Here is a 7,075-nt window from a genome sequence, read left to right on the forward strand (position 1 = left end):
TAGTCTGAAATTTTAAAAATTAGTACGCTTGGCTAATAAAGAATGAAATTTGTTAGTTATCTTGCAATAACTAATCAAATTATCTTGCATTATGAAGCACGATTCTTATTGAGGCAGCAGCAGCACCAGATCCGCGTTCTCACCTTGCTCATGGTGCCCTTGGAAGTTGGATGAGGCGTGGTACTGTATATCACCTCAGCGTTCTGAGAGCTGAAGCTGGGGGAATCTCTCGAGCAAGTGGGATCTCCATAATGTCAGTCCTAAATACTAGCGTTTCTCTATTTATAAGAGTTAATTGACTAATTTAAAAAAATTAAAAAATAAGTTAAGTTAGTTATTTATAATAAGTAAGTATTATTTTTTTTAAAATATTTTTACTAATCAAGTATATTCGCTGTAACTATTATTATTAGAATAACTATTTTGAAAAAATATATATAAATATAAAAAATAAAATGAATTAAAATTTTATATTTAAAATAAAAATAAAAATAAAATAAAATCTTACGTTAGAGTTACTGGCCGGTGAATAAACCACTCTTGGTCGAGCCTTTACCTCCCTCACCAAACCGTCAAATGGCAACGTTTGAAAACAAGGGGGGAGCAGAGAGCAGCGGGGACGGGTCAATTCCCATTAGGGCTTCTTCCCTACCGTCGCGACATCCATGGATCTGCCGTTGTCCTCTCCTGCCAAATGCAGCTTGAAGCGCAAGCGCAAACAAGAATTCTCGGTAGATTTTTTGGGCGACGTTGTGACGCAAGTCAGTATTCTCAACTCCAGTTTATCATCGTCCCAGTCGGATCGCCTTGCGGCCAAGCGTGCTGTTGATGTTCTCTTTGCAGTCGGACATAATGGTAACCGCTTGAGCCTTTTATTATACGTACTCGTACTTCTACTCATGCCAATTAAACAGTTTGCTTTTTTAATTTTCTTGTGTGCCTGGAGTGAGTCGGCGTGCTTAACCGCGGAAATTGAAATCATCCCGTGCTGCCAACTTTATTTTTTGGATGTGAGGATGTTTATTACATGCGTTGTTTTTTGTTTTTGGTTCTGGTGCTTGCTCCTTAATGCATCATTTTAATGTTTATCTCTTTCTCACAGAGGCAATTCTGAATAGTATGGTGGATTGCGGAGCTGTTCCTGCTTTGTTAAAATATCTGGAAGCACCTGAACCAGTTAGAGAAGGTGATGGTGTTCCCAAGCCTTACGAGCATGAGGTGGAAAAGGGGTGTCTATTGGTCCTTGAGAGTCTTGCTTTTAAAGTAATTCAGCACTGCAGCCTTGCTCTCTAGCTCACTCTCCCCCCCCCCCCCCCCTCAAAAAAAAAAACACAAGGCTTAAAATTCTAAATTGTGCGAAACTCTAAAGCGTCTCCCCCCCACCAAAAAAAAAACGCTTCAGCATCTAAATTGTATGAAACTCTAAAGCGTCGTGTGTGAAGCCTTCAAAATGTCTTTTAACTCATAATTGATTTCTTTTGAACTTCGCGCAGCCGGAGCATCAACAACTCATTGTTGATGCTGGAGCTTTGTCCTATCTTATGGATTTGCTAAAGAGTTACAAGACCTGTGGCAATTCAAGGGCTCTTACTGGCCTTATAAGGAGAGCAGCTTATCTCATCGCAAGCCTTGTGCAGGAAAATGACAGCATTCAAACCCGTGTTAGGTAACTATTCTGTTCTCCGCCGCTTTGAAGCATAGTTTCTATATATGTGTGTGTATTCCCTATCATAGAGGTTGACTGTACCTTCAGGATGGAAGGTGGTATCCCTCCTCTGGTTGAATTGCTTGAATTTGATAATGTAAAGGTACAAAGGGCAGCTGCAGAGGCCTTACGTAGTCTTGCATTTAAAAATGATGAGAACAAAAACCAGGTGGATGACCTTGCATGGCTACTTGGTTTCTCTTGTATATTGTTATGCTGTAGTAGCTTATATGAATCACTAATTGCAGATTGTCAGATGCAATGCACTGCCTACTCTTGTACTAATGCTTGGATCAGAGGATGCTGCCATACGTTTTGAAGCAGTTAGGCCCTAACAGAATTTTTATTAATGCATTCCATTTGCTTAATTTTCCCATGCTATAGTTTTTCTAGAGCCAGCTGAATTAGGAGCTTTGTAGGTTGGCTTGTTAGAAATCTGGTCAACTCTTCTCCACACATAAGGAGGGAAGTTCTTCTAGCTGGTGCTCTCCGACCTATAATCGGATTGCTTAGGTAATGTTATTTGCCCTACAAGCTCTCTTCCTTAATATCTTATAAAATGCATTTCTCAAGCTCAGAATTCCAATGGCAGGTCTGACTGGCCGGAGAGTCAGAGAGAAGCAGCTCTTTTAATTGGAATATTTGCTGGGACAGATTCTGATTGCAAGGTGGATTGAATTATGTGCGTCACAATTAGATAGTAGGGGGAAAAAAAACTTGCACTTGGATGGTTTTATAAATGCTCTTGTTGTGTCCTCCGTGTTTTTCTGCCATAACCAGTAACCACATAAGTTTGTGTTTTATACAGGCTCATATTGCTCAAAGAGGGGCTATCCAGCCACTGATTGACATGCTTAAGTCCCCAGATGAACAGCTTTGGAAAGCATCAGCATTTGCGCTTGGGAGACTGGCCCAGGTGATTGTAATTACGTTTATCAATTTGCTGTATGAGGAGTATGAACATTGATGGCATTAGTGTTTAATACTCATCAGTGGCTAGCCTTGGGCTTTAAAGGGTTTATTCTATTATTGAGTGTGTATTTTCTTATATATATAAAAATATATATGTTTGTATTTGTCACTTCAAGTCTTAATTGATGATATAATCAAGTGCGCAATATAAAATCATGCGTATGACTTATCTCTAGCCAGTTCTTTCATATTCCTTTATTCTTTATATGATGCCTGCTTTAGGACGCACACAATCAAGCTGGTATTGCTTATAATGGAGGTCTAGAGCTTCTACTCAACCTTCTTTGCTCCAAGGATGGACCTCTCCAACGTAATGCAGCCTTTGCTCTGTATGGTTTTGCTGATAATGAGGTGAACTGGTGAAGCCTGTTGCCTTCGTTTTACTGAATCATCACTGCATGTTTCCTTTTCATAATCGTCTAACTTTTCCTTAATAGGAGAATGTTGCGGATATTGTTAAGGTTGGTGGTGTTCAAAAACTACAGGATGGAGATTTCATAGATGGAGTATGTTCATTTATTTTTCAGTAACAGGAAATCAATAGGCTTACATGGAACATTTTCCAGGATGATAATTTCTTGTTTGTCAAGATAGATCGATAGAAATCCTTCTCTTTGGTTTATCAATATGCCTAACAAGTCCTGTGTGGCCTGCAGCCTGCCAAAGAGTATGTAGGAAAGACAATGAAAAGATTAGAGGAGAAAATGCATGGACAAGTGAGCTTTCTTGCAGATTATGGATTTCTTTTGTTTGTTTAAATTATAGATGCACATTCTGTTATGGTGTAGCTATTATTTTTATTTTTATTTTCCAATCTTTGTGCTCAATGATGGGCTCGACTCATGAATTTCATTTTTGAGCAGGTGCTGAAACAGCTGATTTATCTTATGCGTTTTGGAGAAAAGGTTGTTCAAAGACGCGTGGCTTTAGCTCTTGCTCATCTATGTGCCCCGGATGATGGAAAATTTATTTTTGTTGACAACAATGGTAAAAGAAACTGAATCACTTGTGGTCGGGACGTTATTTTATGTTTCCATGCTAAAGTATGTTCAGCTAATGTGCTACTAAATTTTGCAGGACTCAAATCCCTACTGGATCTTCTAGAATCTACAAATATTAAACAGAATCGCGAGGCTTCAATGGCACTTCACTCATTGGCTGTGAGAACCACATCTATCTCTCCCTCTGATGCTACTCCTCCATCCTCGACTTCCCAGGTGAGCTGCTATTCATGTCTCACTTGCTTACCCTAGTCATCTGGTTTGGACCGAAAAAAAATAATAGATATAATTTTCATCTGTTTTTGCTACATAATTTTATAACTTCTTATCAATAAAAGTAAGATACCGGGCGATACTCTTATTTAAATACTCAAGAGGATAGTCATAGCAAATGTTAGATCTAGTCATTGGAAGAGTTTTTTTTTTCCAATTAGTCTTCTAAAGATTTGTTTAAAAATATTTTAGATGTTACATAAATGGCAATCCATTGGCCGTTAACATGGCAATTGACATGGGTTAATACAGATGGCATTTGCTTTCAAAATGATGCTGAGTCAAATTTCATAGAGTGGTTGTAAAAACAAATGCTTTCAAGGAAAAATGTTACTTGAGAAAAAAAGCAGTTGTTTTGGCCCCACCATGTGTTGGCCTACTTTGATTTGTTCATTGATCCTTTGAGTTCATGTAAGGATCATAGACATGATGTAAATTGTTGAGCTCGTAATGAAAATTTGCTCTGCTTGTTTTGCGGAAAAGGACAACGACTCTTAATTAGAAGTCGTTTTGATTGCAAGAAATTTTCGTGACTTGGGGTTTGTCTAAAGAGACCGATTTGAGAAGTGAACAATCCTACAAGGATTATTTTTGTGCACTGTTTTTTCCTTGGTTCGCTCTAGTTTTTAGTTGTTTTTGTTGCAGGTATACTTGGGCGAGCAGTATATAAACAATCCTACATTTTCTGATATCATCTTTTTAGTTGAAGGTGAACATGCTGCTTGTGAATATTTTTCCTTGTGCATAATTAACTTTGAACTATGCACTCATCATTTTCTGTTTCTTTCATTATTAGGTAAAGAGTTCTATGCTCACCGAATTTGTCTACTTGCTTCCTCTGATGCGTTTCGAGCAATGCTTGATGGTTTTTATTGGGTAGGCAGTGATTAATGTTGATAATATGTTTTTATTATTCTTATAATTCGAGAGCCTTAAGTGTCAATAGTCACGTTGACTTTGTTGGAATATGTAAATGCAGGAAAAGGAAGCGAAAGAAATACAGATTCCTAACGTTAAATGGGATGTCTTTGAAGTGATGATGAGGTGTGATTTATGGTCCCTTTCTAGATTTTTCATCTTTTTGTTATTTGCTTTATCTGAGAGATATTGTAGTGTACGACTTTTTCCACTTGGCGGTTCCAGATTTATTTACACGAGAAATGTAGATGTCAACTTGGATATTGCTCAAGATCTCCTAAGAGTCTATGATCAGTATCTTCTGGATGGTCTCAAGCGATCTTGTGAGTGTGCACTTGCTCAGGTAGGGCAAGAATGTGGTTTCTGATTTGATTTTTCCTCTATTTTTCAAATTATTCTATGAACATGTTACAATCCCATGATTCATCATACTGTTCCTAGGATATTTCGGTGGAAAATGTCTCTCTTATCTACGAGTTATCGGAGTCGTTTAATGCTATGGCATTGAGGCATGCATGTATATTCTTTTTGTTGGCTCAATATGACAAACTGAGCGCCGAACCATGGTATGCTTTGTTCAACAACTCGAAGGCTGCATTCTTTGTTGTTTTTCTTAGCCTAGTAAAGCCAACTTGTTTAATCTTTTAAAGTAAATTCATGTGTATTATTTTACCTTGTCTTTGGAATATGTAGGTATAGGTACCTCATCTGTCGCATTGTCCCAGATATACGTGAATTATTCGGAAGTTTACTCACGAAGCCTACTAGCGGAATATTGGATAAGAGTCCTAGTTGAAGTAGAGTCCTAATTTTGCAGGCTGTGCATGGATTTGTGAATCATCGTTAATGTGCCGTTAGTACCGATGTTGAATATTTATATTTATTTTTTCATTCAAACTATTTTGCTGCTCTTATAACTTGGTGTGTGCTCTGATTGTAACATGTGCTATAATTTAATTATTTAGTAACTTTTTGTGTTTCTTCAAATTAGTTAAGAACTGGTAGTATGATATAATTTCATAATCATCAGTGCCCCTTGAGCTGTGCGTTATATTATCCTGGCAAATCTGCAGAGAGCTGACCGTAGCGAAAACGGGGACGGGAACCCCTGCTCGTCGCACTCGTCTTCATTATTATGATTGCCTGTATGTTGAACCTATTATTGCATATTGTAGTGGAACAAGATATGTGGACATGTTGGGCTTCTACGAATCTCACTGGTGGTTTGAATTGTTGCGGCATTTGGAAAAAACGTTTTCTCAATACATGAATTATGATACGGTTTTAAAATTATGGCAAGGAGGGATTTGATTAGAGTATTAGAATAGAATGTCGTCATGGTTATAAAAAATTGAACTGATATAATTATGAAGGGTTCAACTTACAAACAGAACGACGATGACAAAATAAACTGAGTGCAATGATAATAACCGAATACTAGAATAGCAACGAATGAGACTGCAAATGGATATATTCGTATATTAATGATCACCGATGCAGTACACAAATGGAAATATATCAGAATATCTGTGAGCAGTACAGCAGGAAATGCATAAGACGAAAGAAAGGAAAGCACTAGGAGCGAGGAGATCCAGAGAATCTGGCCAGAAGGAATAACAACCCAAATCATGCACGTCCCCCTCTAACGGCTTTTGTCGTATTATATAAGAGCATCCTCTCCTATTTCCCGAAGCTTCCAAGGCCTCTTCTTCATCCGTTGGCTTCTACGAAGACCAATATTCTGGTTTGGGCTTTTATCAGCACTACTCCTTGGATCAGTTTGGCCCATCTGGTGTGGAGTCGTAACATTACCCCGCCCATTAAGAACGACCGTGTCCTCAAGGTCGAGAGATGGATACAACTGTTGTAGTGTGTCTCTCTCTTCCCACGTGGGTGCAGAAGATGCGTCCCATGTAATCAAAAACTGCTGTACTTGGCCATCGCGGGACTGAACCATTCGAGAATCCAGGATTTGCACGGGTTGGGCGATCGGCCCTTCCGGTGTGGTCAACAATGGCAGGGGCATATAAGATTCTTTAGGCTCATCACCGCAAAATTTCTTGAGTAAGGAAACATGAAAAACCGGATGAATTCTGGAATGATCCGGTAGTTGTAATCTATAGGCGACCTTGCCAATTCGACTGATCACTTGAAAAGGCCCGAAATAAACCATAGAGAGTTTATAATATTTGCGAAGTTGGACAGA

At 38.5% G+C, this 7,075-nt stretch overlaps 1 protein-coding gene across 1 annotated transcript; it reads left to right on the top strand.

Annotated features, from left to right (window-relative positions):
* Positions 1 to 97: 97 nt before the first annotated feature.
* Positions 98 to 5,736, top strand: LOC114743863 (ARM REPEAT PROTEIN INTERACTING WITH ABF2-like; the record flags this gene model as incomplete). The annotated part of the gene is made up of 20 exons (XM_028932066.1): positions 98 to 253; positions 701 to 855; positions 1,103 to 1,263; positions 1,494 to 1,666; positions 1,754 to 1,874; positions 1,954 to 2,033; positions 2,117 to 2,218; positions 2,298 to 2,373; positions 2,514 to 2,621; positions 2,900 to 3,028; positions 3,115 to 3,183; positions 3,334 to 3,393; positions 3,541 to 3,664; positions 3,755 to 3,894; positions 4,597 to 4,660; positions 4,748 to 4,827; positions 4,931 to 4,995; positions 5,095 to 5,212; positions 5,311 to 5,435; positions 5,563 to 5,736. Coding segments are annotated over 20 exons (2,209 nt in total), but the record flags the coding sequence as incomplete, so codon positions are not given.
* Positions 5,737 to 7,075: the final 1,339 nt, after the last annotated feature.

This window comes from Neltuma alba, unplaced genomic scaffold (assembly GCF_004799145.2).
Source record: "Neltuma alba isolate B1F8T4 unplaced genomic scaffold, ASM479914v2 tig00004155_pilon, whole genome shotgun sequence".
Lineage (NCBI taxonomy): Eukaryota > Viridiplantae > Streptophyta > Magnoliopsida > Fabales > Fabaceae > Neltuma > Neltuma alba.